Source organism: Camellia sinensis, chromosome 8 (genome assembly GCF_055761805.1).
Source record: "Camellia sinensis isolate YWXY chromosome 8, ASM5576180v1, whole genome shotgun sequence".
NCBI classification, from domain to species: domain Eukaryota; kingdom Viridiplantae; phylum Streptophyta; class Magnoliopsida; order Ericales; family Theaceae; genus Camellia; species Camellia sinensis.
The window spans coordinates 87,273,601-87,290,657 of NC_138968.1; the positions used below are offsets into that span (position 1 = coordinate 87,273,601).

The 17,057-nt window shown below is 36.4% G+C and overlaps 1 protein-coding gene across 4 annotated transcripts in view; it reads left to right on the forward strand.

The window, feature by feature from the left end:
• The first annotated feature begins 391 nt into the window (after window positions 1-391).
• The window catches only part of LOC114312393 (uncharacterized), a 32,364-nt gene continuing 15,698 nt past the window's right edge, over window positions 392-17,057 (forward strand). The window contains exons 1-2 of one of the 4 annotated variants that reach the window (XM_082882987.1): window positions 396-616; window positions 961-2,098. In XM_082882987.1, coding sequence (XP_082739113.1) covers window positions 1,285-2,098 — 814 coding nt within the window. In that variant the 5' untranslated portion in view covers window positions 396-616; window positions 961-1,284. Of the gene's footprint in view, window positions 2,099-17,057 lie in introns of all 4 variants that reach the window. The other 3 variants (XM_082882989.1, XM_082882990.1, XM_028258623.2) reach the window with 3 other exon arrangements.

The window sequence follows — 17,057 nt, forward strand, 5'->3', positions numbered from 1 at the left end:
ACACGTGGTGGGTGGTGATTGGAGGAGAAGGAAAAAAAGAAAAAGAAAAAAGAAAGAAGAAAATTTGACTAATTAGAGAGAGGGGGGTCAAAGGAGATAGGGAGAAAAGGGGGTCCGAATCATTTTTTAATAAATAAAGAGTAATGTTGAAGGTACCAAATATTTTATTAAATATTTATATAAGTGTAGGACCCACAGCATAAGGAACCCATGGTTACCAAATGGGTTTTGTATGAGATATTTAATAAAATATTTTATATCAAATAAGATATTTAGTAGAAAATTTAATAAAACATTTAGATTTAATAGAAAATTTAATAAAACATTTGGATTTAGAGGTCGAAAGGAACACTAATGATATAAACAAATAATAAAAAAAAAAAAATCCAGAAATCAAAACATCACATCAGACTCGCTCCCATTATTTTTTCCAAGTAAAATGAAACAGTCAAATAGAAGCTCGTCTTCCTCTTCTCTTCACTCGTCGCCATATCTTCTCTTCACTCGTCGCCATATCTCGAGATCCTCAGATATGTCTAAACTCAACAAAAGGTTTATCTCCGTCTAAATTTAGAAGATAAACATTTATCTGTGATTCGAATTCAATGCTTCACATGTAAGTACATTGTATATACTTTTCATCTCCATTCTCTGTATATATATACGCATGTTTAATCACTTTTCGGATTCAACTACTCATGGATTGCTCTCGATTTGATTTTACGGACGAAAACAGTTAGGGTTCTGAATCAGTTGTTGTCTGAAATTCTAGGTGTAGTTCTGGAACTGTAATTATCTGATCAATGAGCTTTGTTTTTATGAATTTATGTTGAATTTAAGCTAGAATGTATTTTTGGAAATTTTTTTTGACAAGTGATATATACAAGAATATATATATATGTATATATAAGTGATTAATCTGCGGATTTGGTGATGGTGTCTGCAAATGATCATGTGGAGTTCTCCTTTAATCCATTTCAAGTTGTAAAGGATGTGTTTTTGCCGCTCGAATCTGGTATAAGGAAGGCAGCGAAAGACTTTGAGCATTGTTGGCCAGGCTCCAAGAATGGGGCTAATAATAGCCTTGAAGTCGTTGTGACACAGTTGAATCAGGGCAGTGCTAAGAAGGAGAATAAGGTTCAGACCTGTTCTGTGAAGAAAAAGAGTTATCAGTGTGTGATTAGTGATGAAAGAAAGAAGGATTTGTCGATAAATGTGCCGATTAAGAGTTTCTCGGGAATTTTTTCTCAAAATTGTGGGAGTAATAATGGACATAAGATTGACATGTTGAACAAAGGGTTGAAAGGGGATGTTGGTAATGCGGATGCGACTTGCTCGAATTGCCTACATTTTGCTGTCATGTGGTCGTTGCTGCTTAATGGTTTCTTTCAGTCTTTTCCAAGTCCTTTTAAATCTGATAAAAAGCGGTTTCACAAAACAGGTGACGAGGACAAAGATTGTATGCATTCATGTGCACAGGCATCCAAACCTTGGGTTTCATGTGAAATAAAGCGAAAGGAATCAAAGGGTCTGTTTGTTGCAACATTTCAGAATGAGGATTCAAAACATAAAGAAGGAATTAATTTGTCAATCGAATGCTTGATAGGTTTTGTATGTGACCAATTAACTCAAAATCTTCAGAAGTTCAATTTGGGTGTCCAAGAAAGTGAATGCAAGAGCAATGATTCATGTCCCACTCCTTGTCCTACCAATCAGGTCAACCATTTGAAGGCAGTCACTAATATTTTGGAAGGTAAAAGGGCAGATGTAAATGGGTTTTTGGGAAATTGGAAGTTTGCCCGAGTGGGAGGCGTGCCGTCAAGTAGTGTGGGAGTTACTTCTGCTAAGGAAGGGGATGATGATAGTGTTATTGCAAGCAACAAGGAAGAAGCGGGGGAAAATTCTACACAGAAGCTGGCAAATGGATTACTTAGTATTCCCTTGTCAAATGTTGAGCGATTAAGATCCACTCTATCAACTGTTTCATTGACAGAACTAATCAAGCTTGTACCCTATTTAGGACGATCTTCCAAAGACTATCTTGACAAGAAGAAGCTATTCTCAGTCCAGGATTTTTTCAGATACACAGAATCTGAAGGTATGTTTCTCAAGTAGCTTGGTAATCATTCCCAGATTCCTTAAATTTAATTGACGAAGCAGAGTGTATTAGTTTGAGCAGGGAATCCCTTCTATGCCATTTCTCTTTGTGCTGTTAAGATTTAATGTGCAAGTGTCCTGTGTTAATCGTACAGCACACTGCACAAATCATATTACCATCAAATGTTTGTGTTACACTTATTAAAGTAAATTTCTGACATTTAGTGCATGCCAAACACCTACTAAATGTTTGTGTTACACTTATTAAAGTAAATTTCTGACATTTATAATTAGGCCTACTGCCTAACATACTATAAAGTTGCTATGTCCATGTTGCCAACTGCCTTCCATTCCAGCATTTGTCAGTTCCCATTCCTGCATGAAACCTGATTTGGAAAGTTATGATTACTTCAAGCTACGACTTTGGTCTGCTTAATTCTGCACAAATTTTTTTTTTTGATAAATTAGTTCAGCACATTTTTTGGGGTGTTGCGACCTAGTATATTATGAATTGTGAACTGCCTGTGAAGAGAAACTTCTAAAATTTTAACTAGAAGTTATATTGAAGATATAACTTCTAATTTTTTTTCCCCCTGCATATGGGATATATAAGCTATATTGTATGGACTCTTATAAATTTGTGAATTGCCCTGTTAGACAATTACACTTGGGTTGGGGTATGGGATATGTGTCTGACATGTCTAGCTGGACAATGAATATGTTTAAGCAGTAGGATTTACTATGAACCTATGCATATGCACAAGCATCCATGTTGGTTTGTAAACACTATTGTACTCTGAATAAATGAATGTAGTATTTACAAAGTCTGAAATTTAGACATGTCCTGGTTGTAAGTTTTTTTGAATGATCTGTATATTCAACTTGTATATAATGCAACGAGTACAACTGATATATATAGCAATCCTAAACTTAATCTAAAATAGGAAATAATATTCACACAATCAATCTAAAATATACAATCAATCTAATATATATATATATATATATATATATTTCCATAATTAACATAATATTCTCACATTCCCGCTCAAACTCAAGATGTTTTACTAGAAAATACTAAGAGTTTATCAAGAAGAAACTGAAATCGAGCCGTGGTGTGGGTCTTGGTAAAGAAATCAGCAAGTTGCAATGCCGAAGAGATGAAAGGAAGCAAGATGGAGCCAGACTACAAATGTTGACGTACAAATGATAATCAATCTCAATGTGCTTCGTCTCCTCATGGACAACAGTGTTATGGCCAATCTGAATAGCACTGCGGTTGGCACAGTGAAGAGAGGATGGAGAAGACAGAGGGACACCCAAATCAGTCAAGAGACAATGAAGCCAAACAATCTCAGCAGTGGCATGAGCCATAGCACAATACTCAGCCTTGGTAGTGGAACATGCAACAGCAGTCTGTTTTTTGCTTTTCTAAGAAATCAAGGAATCACCAAGAAACATGCAGAAGTCAAAGCTGGACTTGCGATCAGTGATATCACTAGCCTAATCAGAATCAACATAAGCTACTAAATCCAAAGAGGAAGTAGAAGACAACAGTAAACCTTGAATATAGTACCCCGGAGATAACGAAGAATCCGAACCAAAGTAGCCTAATGTGTAAAATGAGGAGCAGAAATGAACTGACTAACCACATGAATAACATATGCAAAGTCAGGGCGAGTAACCATTAGATAGACTAAGCAACCCACGACCTCTTGATATAAAGTAGGATCAGGTAGAGGAACACCATTAGTAGTGTTAAGTTTTACATTAAGCTCAACGAGGGTATCAGCAATTAGTGTCAGTAAGACTAGCACGGTGAATAACTTCATTAGCATACTGGGCCTGAGACAGAAAGTAGCCCTTGGGAGAAGAAGCCACCTCAATACCAAGAAAGTATTGCAATGGGCCCAAATCCTTCATTTTGAAGGTGCGGAAGGGATGCTGCTTGACCTCAGAGATAGCAGAAGAATCAGAGCCAGTAATAATCACATTATCCACATACAGGAATATGGCAACAAAACCAGCAGAGGTGTGGAGTCCCATGCAGAAGGATGAAACCCAAGGTCAGCAACAGTAGTCTGAAAGCGATCATACCAAGCACGAGGAAATTGCTTCAGACCATACAAAGCATGCTGAAGACGACAAATCGGTCCAGAGGAATGGTGAAAAGCCAGGGGGAGGACGCATGCAAACCTTTTCAGCGAGATGACCATTAAGAAGAGCATTCTTAACATCCATATGATAAAGAGGCCAATGTCGAACAGTAGTGATAGATATCAAAGTACAGACAGTAGTCATCTTGGCAACATTGATAAAAGTCTCCTTATAATCAATACCATACTCCTGTGAAAAATCCTTGGTAGCCAGGCGAGGCTTGTAACGCTGAAAAGAACCATAAAAATGAGTCTTGACTTTGCAACCAACTAGATTCTTACTAGCAGGCAAAGGAACTGACTTCCACGTACTAGTTTTTTGCAAAGCAGACAACTCATTCTCTATAGCTTGAATCCAATGAGGATCTTGACAAGTCTCCTTGTAAGACTGAGGTTCTGAAAAAGAGTGAATAGCAGACAAAAACGTACAGTATAAAGGAGAAAAACATGTTTTAGTAAAATCAAGTTTGACTACCTGTTTACGGATGCAAAGAGGATACTTACGGTTAGCAAGATCAGAGTCGTCAGAAGCAGGAGGATCAGCAGCAGGGGCAGAGACAATTGATGGAGGGAGAGCCTTGCGACGAGAATAGACTAACATTGGAGAAGGAGAAGAAGAAGAAGAAGAAGAAGAAGAAGAAGAAGAAGGAGAAGGCGGGAAAGGAGGAGGAGGAGGAGGAGGAGGAGGAGGACGAGGGAAGGGAATAGACTCATGGGGTTCAGTGGGAAAGGACTCAGTAGGAGGGTGGTACAAGGAGAAGAGGGAATAAGCTCATGGGAAACAACAGAAATGTACTCATCAGGAGGGACCTTAGAAGGAAGTAAATCAATATGAACCAAATCCTCTTTGGAAATTGGGGCTATGAGAGGAGGAAGCTGAAAGTAAGGTAGATGTTTGAGAAAGGCAACATGGTGGGAGACATAAAAGCGACGAAAAATAGGATCATAATAGCGATAACCTTTCTGAGTGAGACTGTAACCCAAAAAGACATATAGGACAGATCAGACACTAAGTTTGGTCCGATCTTTATGGAGTAAAAGGACAAAATAAGCATACCCAAACACAGGAGTAGTTAGGAAGTTGAGAAAATAGAGCCTCATAAGGAAACTGACCAGAAAGAAGGGGGTAGGCATGCGGTTGAGAAGAAAAGCAACAGTAAGAACTGCTTCACCCCAAAATGGAGTCGGGACACAGGCAGAGAGGAGAGACTTAGTTGTCTCAAAGAGGCTCAGCTCGACCATTTTGGGCAGGTGTATCAGTACAGGAAGTTTGGTGAATGGTACCCAAATTGGCCAAATATTCACAAAACTCGGTTTTAAAGTATTCCCCGCCCAAGTCAGACCGCAATAATTTAATAGTAGACCCAAACTGTGTAGTGACCATAGACTGAAAAGTATGGTATATCTGGTAGAAGTCAGACTTATGAGTCATAAGATAAACCCAAGTGTAATGGGTGCAGTCATCAACAAATGAAACATAGTATGCAGAACCTTCTTTAGTAAGAACATGAGAAGGGCCCCAGATAGCAGTGTGAACTAAAGAAAACTGTGTATCAAATATAGAAGTACTTTTACGAAAAGGTAAGGCTGTCATTTTAGTAAGTTTACACCCCCGACACTTAGTAAGTTCACTAAGAGAAATTTTACCCAATATACCTGACTGAGTTAAAGGCTGTAAGTGGTTAGCAGACAAATGCTCTAATCTAGAATGCCACAAGTAGAAAGGACTGGATAGAGAATCCAATTGAAAAGAGGAAAAGGCAGTAGGAGTTATCATAGGCAGATGTAAGCTCTTCGCCACATAGAGGTCTCCAAGTCTACGGCCGGTTCCAATCTGCTGCGTGGACATCCAATCCTGCACAGAGTAAGAATAGATAACATTAAAACCGGAGGGATCAAACTGACTGATAGATAATAAACTGACAGATAACTAAGGAACATAAAGAATAGATGGAATAAAGATAGCAGACATAGCAGATGGTAGGACAGACCCAACAGATATAACGGACATATTAGACCCATTAGCAGCATTAACCGTAATAGGAAAGGAAGGGGGAATACAATTTTGAAGTAGGAGAGATGATGAGTCATATGATGAGAAGTATCAGAGTCAAAAATCCAGACAGACGAAGAGATACGTGAAGAAAACCCAAGTAAACCTAAATGAAGAGAGGAAACAACCGAAGCTGTCACGACCCGAGCCCACCCCTAGAGGTTTAGGTCGTGATCGGCTAGATCCCATTGTTTTTTAAGGTGAAAAGCGAACTGAGGCGACAAGGTCTCCTAATGCCTAAGTGCGAGGTGACGAGGCGAGGCGAGGCGAGGCGAGGCGAGGCGAGGCGAGGTGAGGTCTTCATCGAATCGAGGCGACCACAAACGATATTTTTTTAAAATAAATAGTATAGACAAAAATATAAATATTTTCAAGAACCATCATGCATTTATCATTCCAAATACTAAATATCCATAAACAACAGAAAATATCCAACAAAGACAAATACAATCCAACAATCTAAAGGTTCTAAAAATCATCTTCAACATCAAGCAAATGAATTTCTTCTTCATTATCATTGGCTTCATCATATCCCTCCGCATCTTCTTCCTCTCCCCCATCTGAAATTGACTCTTCCTCATCAATAAGTGGTAATCTAGGTCTAGCTGCTGATTTTGAAGTTGAACGACCCCTTTCTATTGCCCTTGTTGATCTAGTTCTTTGTCTACTTTCCTCAACTCCAGCAGCTCTAGCAACATCATCCCATGTCAAAGTATCATCCTCAAAGACAAGTTCCTCCTCTATCCTCCCAACCAACCACTCGTTACTTTCATTAATATTTGTCAAAGCGATGGGATCAATCATGTCACGGGAATTGTATCGACATCTCAATGCTCTATTATACTTGACAAATACCAAGTCATTCAGACGTTTTTGAGCTAACCTATTTCTCTTTTTGGTGTGAATCTGCAAAAATTCAAACCAAATAAAAATATTCAAATTTTTATCTAGGTATTAATAAATTTATAGGTATTCATATTTATTACATTTAAAAATAGGTACTTACATGTTCAAACACACTCCAATTCCGCTCACATCCAGATGAACTACAAGTTAGACTAAGAATTTTGATGGCAAATGTTTGCAAATGTGGCGTTTCAGAACCATATGCACTCCACCAATCAGTTGTTGATTATAACTAATTAATTAGAAAAAATATTTAAAATATAAAAAACTAACTAAAATTACTTAAGTATAAAATATAGATCACTTGGTGCCCTTGTAGTTCTTTGTCTAATGGCCAAAGCCATCCCAAAGAGACCTTCAGCTTTCTTATAGGTAGTCAACTCGGCGCAAGCTTTATCTTGTGTCTCATTGCTTGGGACCAACCTCTGTATGCATTTATACAGGCCTGACATGACTTTCTTATCTTTCTCAATATTTGGATTTGCGTAAAAATACTCTGGGTTTAAATAATACCCAGCTGCATGCAAAGACCTATGCAATTGAACATTCCAACTATTATCAATTATTTCAAAAAACTCCTTGTACTTCTCTTCATTTCCATTAAATGATTTTGCAATGGCTTCTTTAGCCCGATCCATTGCCTCATAAATATATCCCATGGGAGGCTTTCTCTCACCATCAACCAATCGCAGCACACGAACAAGAGGACTTGATATTTTGAGGGCATAAAGAACAGTGTTCCAAAAAGAAGGCATTAATATGACTTGTGCTGTCTTTTAACCTTGTGGTTCCTTCGTCCATTTGCTTGTGGTCCATTCCTCTGAAGTGAACATCTTCTTCAAGTTAGTTTGTTGTTGATGAATCCTTGATAAAGTTAGAAAAGCAGTTGCAAATCGAGTTTTTGCTGGCTTGATCAAATCCTTGCACTGGGTAAATTGCCTCATCATATTCAACAAACCAGAGCGGTTCACAATATAACCATGCACCACAATTGCCTTCTCAAATGTCTTGTTAAAGTTGGGAATTTTGAAAATGTCCTCCAACATCAAGTCCAAGCAATGAGCTGCACGTGGTGTCCAATACAAATGTGGCCGCTTTGCCTACAAAAACTTCCCTATTTCAAGTTTTTTTAAAAAAAAAACGAGTTTTTAATATGAGAATTGCATATTCATATTGTAAGTAAGTACTAAGTAAATGTATACTACGAAGTTACTAACTGGCCAACATATTTGCTGAGGCACTATCTGTAACAACTTGAACCACGTTGGCTTCACCAATACGCTCTACAAAGTTGTCAAGCAATTCAAACATCTTATTTGCATCCTTGGATAAGCTAGAAGCATCAACAGATTCAATAAACATTGATCCTCTTGGGCAATTAACCAAAAAATTAATTAATGCCCTGTTTCTTTTGTCCTTCCACCCATCGGCCATTAAAGAGCATCCATATGTTACCCAATCTTTTTTATGATCCTCCATGGTCTTATTAGTGTGGTCTACCTCTTTCTGCAAATAAGGAACCCGTACCTCATGGTAACTTGGTGGTTTCATGCCATGACCATATTGCCCAAAAGCTTCAACCATTGGCCCAAAACTATCGTAGTTCACAACATTGAAAGGTATACCCGTATCATACATCCACCTTGAAAACCAAACAAGAGCCCGATCTCTCAACACCTTTTTGCTAGGATCATTATCATCAATTCTTGTTTGCTTCCCCTTGGCTTTACGATTTTGCACCGCAACTTCCGGATCAGGAGTGAAGTACACATCCATGGGTCCCTTTTGCTTTGGTTGTTTGGAAGCAACAGATTTGGAGGAGCTACTTACTTGTTGTCGATGGGTAGAACCTTGAGTAGGAACAGGCCTTTTACCATGTTGATTTATTTCAAGAATTTCATCATTATCATCTTCATCATTATCCATCTCATTAAAATCAGGAACCATCCTCAATTGGACCTTTGATTGACTTTTTTGAGACATATAGGGTATGTTTGGTTTGCATTTGGGAGATAAGTTTTAGAAAAAAATTTCTAAAAAATTGTTTGGTTTGAGTTTTTCTCAAAAAATTTTCAAAATCACTTTCTCTCTCTTACATATCAATCAATCACTTTTTCTCTCTCCTCTCTCTTTTTCAATCACTTTTTCTCTCACACATCTACTCAAATTCTCCCAAAATATCAAATCACCCCAAACTCCCAAACTCCCAAAAAAACAACTCTCCTAAAATATACAACCAAACAAACCAAAAAAATTTCTAAACTCTCTCCCCAAATTTTTTTTCAAAAACAACTCTCCCCAAAACAAACCAAACAAGCCCATAGTCTTTAATCTCATCTTTCACATGAGATGGACATTTTTTTACAAGCAACAACATTTTTATAACCACCAGCAATATGTTGCTTGACTCGGTAAACACTGCCATTCATTTCTTTGTCACAAAAGTTGCAAATGAACTTTGAAAGGTTTTGGGGATTTACCATCCGTACATATTTCCATGCCGGATCTTTTTTACTTTCACTCGACTTCGACATCTAATTCTAACCAACCAAGCAATTCAATGTTACGAAACGAAGAAACAATTTAAATGCAAACAAATAAACAGTTTCAGCATAAAGAAATTAAAGAACAACATATTTTTAGCAACAAAATAATTGAAATTTTTTCAGTAAATAATTGAAATTTTTCAGCAAAATCAATTGAAATTTTTTCATTAAATAATTGAAATTTTTCAACAAAATAATTAAAAATTTTCAGCAAAATTAATTGAAATTTTTTCATTAAATAATTGAAAATTTTCAGCAACATAATTGAAAATTTTTTAGTAAATAATTGAAATTTTTCAGCAAAATTAATTGAAATTTTTTCAGCAAAATAATTATATAATTAACACAGAAAAATAATTGTAAAATAACACAAAAAATAATTAAAAAAAAAAGAAAGAAGACAAGGAGAGAAAAAAATTAACAGAATAGAGTTAATAAAATAATTAACAGAACCAGGAGAGAGAGAGAGAAAGGAAGGAAGAAGAGAGTATACAGAGTATAATTTTTCAAAGCAACAGAATAAAAAAAAAAAATTAAAAAATTAAAAAAATAAATAAATTAAAAAAAAAGCCTACGGAGTATAATTTTTTAAATCAGAGTCGAAAAAAAAAAGATGAAGAAAGGAAGAAGAGACAAAAGGAAGAAGAAGAAAAGAAGAAAAGAAGAAAAGAAGACGAAGACGCAACAACAGGAGGAGAAGAAAGGAAGAAGAAGAAAAGAAGAAGAAAGGAAGGTACTCACCTTTGTCCGAAGAAGGAAGAAGCAGCCGCAGGTAGTCAGTTAGTCGTTCGAAGCAAATGTCGACTGAGAGGAAGTCGACTTAGGGTTTCGACTGAGAGGAAGTCGACATATTTAGTAGAAAGCAATTATAAAGTGCATCGCATGTCCACAATTAGCACAAAAGTCATCTAAATGAAGGGCCCAAATCTTTCGAACTGAAATCAGACCGAAATTAATGAAGCGTCGCTTCGAATCGCCTCTCGCTTCGTCGCCTAAGCCTCGCCTCATGCGCTTTGACTTCGCCTCACCATTTTGCCTCGCCTCAGTGAGTCTGAAGCGCTACACCGTCGCCTCGCCTCGCCTCGCCTCGCTTAGCACTTAGGCGAGCACTTACTCACGCCTCTGATAACACTGATCCTAAATTACCTCTAGCCTCAAAGACAAAACTGGTAATTAATAAATATAACGGGGCCTTGCGGAAGCAATATTAATTATGAGCATGACCATTGAGCAGTACATACTTAAGAGTCGGTATAAAATTTAAACATCAAACATCTTACACTTAAACAAAATCCTTACATAATAACTTCCAAAAACAAAGAAAACCAAAACAAAGTAACATGATCCACTTGGTTGACACAAGTTGGCTCTGCATGAGACTAAGATTGCCCCATCATGGAGGCACTCCAAAACGGCTGACAAAAGGATGGACTCCCGAGGTTGCCTTGTGCTTGACCCTCCTTTTGCTCACCTACATATATATAGGGGAAAGGGAGTGAGCTAAAGCCCATTGAGTAATACCAATATAAGGAGGTTTAAATGAATGATGCCTATCACTGTACAAAATCATATCACATGAGTTCAAAGCATTTCATATCCCGTATACATATCGAATCAAAGTTCACAATTTGTAATCATATGTGGTACATCCAGTGGTGTGCAAAGAGACCGCATAGGTCTAACACGGGGACCACTTAGATCTAAAGGGACCATATAGGTCAACCACCTGGGTCAACATTAGAGATCTCTGTGCACATATAATGAAGGGCCACAGTATTGTTACCTCGGGCGAGGGCAACATGGCAAAGGGCCACGGTATTGTTACCCCCAGGCGAGGGCCACGTAGCAAAGGGCCATGGTATTGGTACCCCCAGGTAAGGGCTACATTAAGGATGTCACAATTACATTTCCAAAGGGACCGCCATTCATTTGTATTAAAATAGCATTTCAGATAACATTCTGGCGGTAATTCAAAAATACATTTCAACATATCTTTACAAATATACTACTCACAGTGGGCTGGTACTGACGGTAGACCCCGGTTGACCACCTACACAAAGCACATGACACAAATACACATTGAGGCACACGTTCGAAACGAGCAACGTATCTTAATTATTCTCTTACGTGTGTTCCTAGCTTATTTTATGTGTAAAGATGTTTAGATGAGGCCTACGAATGCCTAAATGGGCATGCGGATGCAACTATGGACTTGAAAGTGTTAGGCAAGATTTGCCAAAAACAGGGTATTTGATTGAGCATACACTTGGTCGCTCGAGCGGTTCAACAATATGCAAAGGGTTTGATCGAGCGCACACTTGGTTACTCGAGTCGTCTGTAAAGACTGTAAAAGTACTGGATGCTCAAATTTTACGCTCGACATTCGCTCGAGCCAATGGCCAAATGTCTGCAAAAATACTGGGTGCCTTTGTTTTTCGCTCAAGCTATGGATCCTTCGCTCGAGCGAACTGGACGAATTCTAGGTTTTCCAAATTTGTGTTTGAAGTTCAAAAACAATGCTCTCATGTTCAAACCTTGTATGGTTAGTCTCAAAAGCTTAGAAACACCTTATAAAACATGTATCTTTGGAAAATATGAAACCATTACCTCAAATTCCCTTTCAATTCTTCAAAACAAAGCTCAAAACATCATGTTCTTAACATGCATGTAACAAACTCAACACTTTTCCTTCCAGAACATGTTTTTATGAGATGTTGAGTGCAAAACCTTGAAGAACTTCAAGAAATAACTCAAATAGGTCCATGCATGTATGAATTTGTAGAAAACCAAATTCAAAAGTAAAGAATTATGCATGCATGTACACAGTTCACTCAAACTCACTAAACTCTTGATGATTCATGCTCAATTCTTTCAATTACATACAAATGGTCCTACGAATTGATGAATTCATCTTCCTACATGGATTAACTTCATGTATTATAGGTGAGAATCATACCTAGAGCTTAAATTAGGCCTTAGTTAAGCTAATCCTCTTCAATTCCCCTTAAGCCTCGGGCTATATTTTTGTGCTGGAGCTAGAACTCCATCTTTTGTGTATTCAAGGAAAATTCTTGAAAAGATGTAAACCCTTAGGGCATGATATTTTGAATTATCTTGAACCATTTATTCTTTTGATGAACGTACTTGACAATGATGTAATCACTCCAATAGTTCAACAGGGAAGAGATAACTTTTGAAATTATGGAATGGAATTACGTAATGGCCTAACTTGTTGTCATAAATCATTTTTTTTGTAAACTAACGTTGTAATAAGGTATTAATTATCGGGGCATTACATGAAGGGACTGAATATAGGCGCAGGAGACATCAAGTGGAACCCTAGAAATTTTAGGAGATTTTGTTTCCCAAATTAGTTATTTCTTGTTTTTTTAATTTTCCTTATTAGCTATGTAGGTTATATATATATAGAGAGAGAGGTGCCTTTTCTTCTTGTTAATCTTTTTTCTTCTCTTCTGGTTCTACACCACTTACGCTAATTTAAGTAGCTTAAGTAATATCCTAAGTTTCTTAACCCTTAAAGTCCCTCTTTAACTTTGTGAAATTGTATCGTATGTTAGTAGAGGTTAGTGAACTACTGTGATCTATAGATTCCCCATCTATATTCAATCCCAATGAGTAGAAGCTAGTCCCTCCTGGCTTGGCTTGTGGTCGTAGTCTTTTAGCTTATGTGGTGGATGGTGTCACGTTCACACACACATGCACCTACCAGAATGCCTCTTTGGTTCGAGATGAAGCCAAGCCAATACATACGATAGGCAAAGGAAAAAACCCCATTTCATAGCACCTTGGGAACACAAGTTTGATCAAGGATTAGAGAGTAGAGGAGGAAGAAAAGGCTCAGATGGATTTAGGAGTCTTTGTGCGAGCCATATGTGGTGAGAGTCACACATACAACAGCAAGGGGGCTTTGCATTTATATGTGTATTGTAGTGGTTGGGTCTATCCAACCTATTTGTTCCATGATCTGTTGGTATTCTGGAGCTACCCACTTCGATTAATTATCCAAAATATTGATTGGATATGAAACCACTGGTGCTTGATTTAGTGGAATTTTTACAGGGATTCTATATATCATTGTAGGATTGCTATTCGAGGTCACTATAATTCTTTTTTGGGCAGCTGTAGGATGAACGGCCGCCTATGTGTGGTAGAGTGAGTGGCAACCGATATTCCTAACCATGTGTGAGTTTTTTTTTGTGTTATCATGAATTTAAACGTTCAACAAGGAGTGCATAATGACATGGTGGTGGTGGTTATTAATTTTGTATGGAACTTTAAAATATCATAAATTTCATTATTACACATCTATTCATCATGAAATTGATATTTTTGGAATTTATTTGTTGAGATTTATCGAACAAGATCCATATTAAATATGAAATTATGTAAAAAAAATGGAAAGTTTGTGAAATTTATGAATTTTTCACCACTAAGAAATTTCTCATTTTGAGAAATTGAGAATTTGGGAAATTTCATATCAATTTCTTAATTTTGGGCGAAAATTTCTCAATTTTGGATGAGATTTTTCATTTTTGGGATCGAATTTTTCAATTTCTCAAAACTAGGTGATGAAATTTCATGGTTTCATTTCAATTCCTCATTTTTGGGCTGAAAATTTTCAGGTTTTGGGATGAAATTTCACAGTTATGGGTTGAAATTCTCAATTGCATTATGAAATTTTTGAGTTTCACAACATTATTAAATTTTACCATTGATGGGTTCTTGTAGCTCCCTCCAAGCGAAAGTAGCCATCAAGACAATACTCTAAAGCAAGTGCACGAACAAGGTAGCAAAAATGGTGCTAAAATTTAATGTAGTAATCGACTTTCAAGTTGGGTGTAGACAAGGACAAAGAATATAGACGTTGACTCTTGAAATTATAAGTTATAATTAACGCCACCACACCTAGAAATTATATTACAAGGCATGTCAGTGCTGTGGGTTTGATTACCTAGTTCCTTTCATAGGAAATTACTAATGTTTTTTAGCAGTTGTACATAGTGTTCAACGGCAATGAAACAAGCTTGAAGTGTTGGATCTTTAAAAACCCAGCAATATGATTCAAATGCCTCATGACATTGGCTGTCCACCCTTGCTAAATTTTAATCACCTCCTTTGCCAGTTTTAACACCAAGATTGCTCCCTTAAGCCTCTTCAATACTTGAATACTCTTTCCTTCTCTCTCAACCAAAGAATTCCATTAATCTCATTGGCCAATGATGGTCCATACAATAGCTTCACTAAAAATTCACTTTTTTAGTTTTACATAATTTTATATTAAACTTGCATCTTGTCTGATAGATCTCTACGAGTAGGTTCCAAAATATAAATTTTATAAAAAAAAAAGTGGATGTGTAATGAAAGTTATGAAATTTTAAAGTTTGAAATACAAAAAGTAATCACCATTGCCATGTCAGCACAGAAAGAGTCACGCTGACTATGTTCTCATGTGTTAATTAAGGAAAATAAGGGTATAAATGTCCAGAAAATTATAACAATTTAAAATGGGACTTTAGGGTTTAAAAAACTTATCATGGGTCCTAACTGCAAATAAGCTCTAAAATTGGACCTCTAGCCAAATCTCGTTGTCCAAAACTAGAGACTTTGGAGCTTTGACTACTAAACCATAATAATAATTTTAAGACTGTATTGAGGAGCCAGTATACAACTAGACAAATATACAATTCATGGACCAGCACTATGTTCATGCCCAACAAGTTTTTCTTTTCTTTTTTATTTTTTTAATAATAATTTTATAAAAAACCTAGGCCTTGTTTGGTTTGCTTTTGAGAAATAAATTTTGGAATTTTTTTTTTTAAAAATTTTGTTTGGTTTAGTGATTTTGGAAAACAATTTCCAAAATCATTCTCTCTCTCTCTCCTACACATCAATCAATCACTTTTTCTCTCTGACACATCTACTTAATTACAACAAAATATCAAATGATCCCAAATTACCATACTCCAAAACTATTTTCAAAATATACAATCAAACAAACCAAAAAAATTTTTGAACTCTCCCCAAAATCTTTTTTAAAAATTTATTTCCCAAAACCAAACCAAACACACCTCTCCAGTCTTTTAAATAAATTAAGAGAACATAGAACATAAAAATTAACATATAAACAAAAAATATATAAATTAAGTCAAACTAGTAGCGAATTAATAACAATAAAACTAGATTTGATTGCAGCCAAAATGTGGTTAGTGATAACAGAAGGTCCCAAGCAAGCCACATATGAGATCTCCTTCCTTCTTATAACACTTGCTTCAGAAATTATGAGTCTGTTTGAATGGATGTTGATTTCAAATCAAGGAATTAGAGATTGAATCTTGTAAAAATATTGTAGAGATAGCTATTATAGGTGGATTGAAAAACTATAGAAGAAGATAAGTTGAGGTAGAAGAGTTTTTTGTTTTTGTTCTTTTTATAGGATCCTTGAAGCTAGAAGGAGGATTCTTACTATGATTTTTTTTAAATGACACTTTTTGTATAGTTATTTCAATGCCATCATGATAAAGCTATTGAATTCAATCTTGATGTTCTAAGTAAACTAGGAAATCTAAAATTGAGTTATTCTCCTTGAATGATTAATGCCCAATTCTTGCATTTCAAATTCCTAAATACAAACGGAACCTAAGATATGGATACTGGAAGAGACATTGATGGCAGTGGGAATAACTTTTCCTTCCGTTGCATTATTAATATCTCATTGAAGACTTTCATTGTTGTTTAATGATCATTTAGGTTCAAAATACTTGAGATTAAAAGATATACAACCTGAAACCTTGCTTAAATTTATTAATTCAATTTTGTTACTTGTCTAAATTAGCATCCAATTGCAAGTTTTTGTTGCCTTTCTGCTAGAAGCGCATTCCTTACTAGTCGTTACAGCTTGACAATAACCAAACCAAACCAAGCCTTGAGTACTATCAAATGGGATTGGCTACATGAATCATTCTTCTCTACTTGACTCTATCCAAGGCCATTTCGCTAGTCAAATTAAGGAGGCTTATATCTCTATTTACTACACTAGTCCATGTCAATCTAAGTCTGCCTCTTCCCCTAACACTTCTATCTACCGTTACTGTATCACATCTCTTCACTACTGTCTCTGTTGGTCTCCATTGTATATGACTAAACGGTCTCAATCTATTCTCTCTCAAGTTAAATTCTATCGATACTACTCCTACCCATTCTTGAATATATTCATTCCTAACTCTATCTTTTCTAGTCTTGCTACACATCCACCTTAGCATCCTCGTCTCAGTAACACTC